This window comes from Asparagus officinalis, chromosome 1 (assembly GCF_001876935.1).
Source record: "Asparagus officinalis chromosome 1, Aspof.V1, whole genome shotgun sequence".
Lineage (NCBI taxonomy): Eukaryota > Viridiplantae > Streptophyta > Magnoliopsida > Asparagales > Asparagaceae > Asparagus > Asparagus officinalis.
In genome coordinates, this window is record NC_033794.1 from 125,327,322 (window position 1) to 125,327,922 (window position 601).

The 601-nt window shown below is 42.4% G+C and overlaps 1 protein-coding gene across 1 annotated transcript in view; it reads left to right on the forward strand.

The window, feature by feature from the left end:
* The window catches only part of LOC109841252 (peptidyl-tRNA hydrolase, mitochondrial-like), a 7,583-nt gene that overhangs the window by 1,264 nt on the left and 5,718 nt on the right, over nucleotides 1-601 (forward strand). The window contains exon 2 of the mRNA XM_020410166.1: nucleotides 6-91. Within this exon, the coding sequence (XP_020265755.1) occupies nucleotides 6-91 (86 nt within the window). The remainder of the gene's footprint in view (nucleotides 1-5; nucleotides 92-601) is intronic.

The following is a 601-nucleotide window of genomic DNA, read 5'->3' on the forward strand; positions in this document are numbered from 1 at the left end:
CGGAGAAGGAGGCGATGAGTCCGCCCCCATGCCCTGGCTCTTCGTCGGGCTCGGAAATCCCGGCAGGATTTACCAAGGGACTCGCCACAGTGTATGTGTTTCTAGTATTTCTTGATTCCCTGCCCTAACAAGTCTCGATTTACAATTCACTGCTATTTAGGTTAGATTGTTGGAAGCTAGGGCATTGATTTCTCAAGTTTTGATTTTGATTTACAGAAAATCTTTTTTTCTAATTGGAGGTGCTAGCTGTATTTTTCCATGGAAAAGGAGAGAACTTCATGACAAATTAAGGGAGAACTATATCTTAAAAGCTAGCTATTAGAGGGAGGCAACCAGAATCTCAAACTCAGCTAAAAACTGTTGTTATAGTCAATGCGGGACTAAATTGAATCTAGCATGACACCATGCCATGACGGTCACTCACACGAGATGGCTTTGCACTAGCCTAGTCCGTATGGTTGACACCATTTTGGATTCATCAAGCATTAGCCTCGACTTACAATGCTATGCTAGCTAGATAGTTGTAAATAGGCGGCGTAGACTTATCTATGATACCATTTGTTAGAACCCTGAAACGACTTATTCTTCAAAGCTGCCTCTT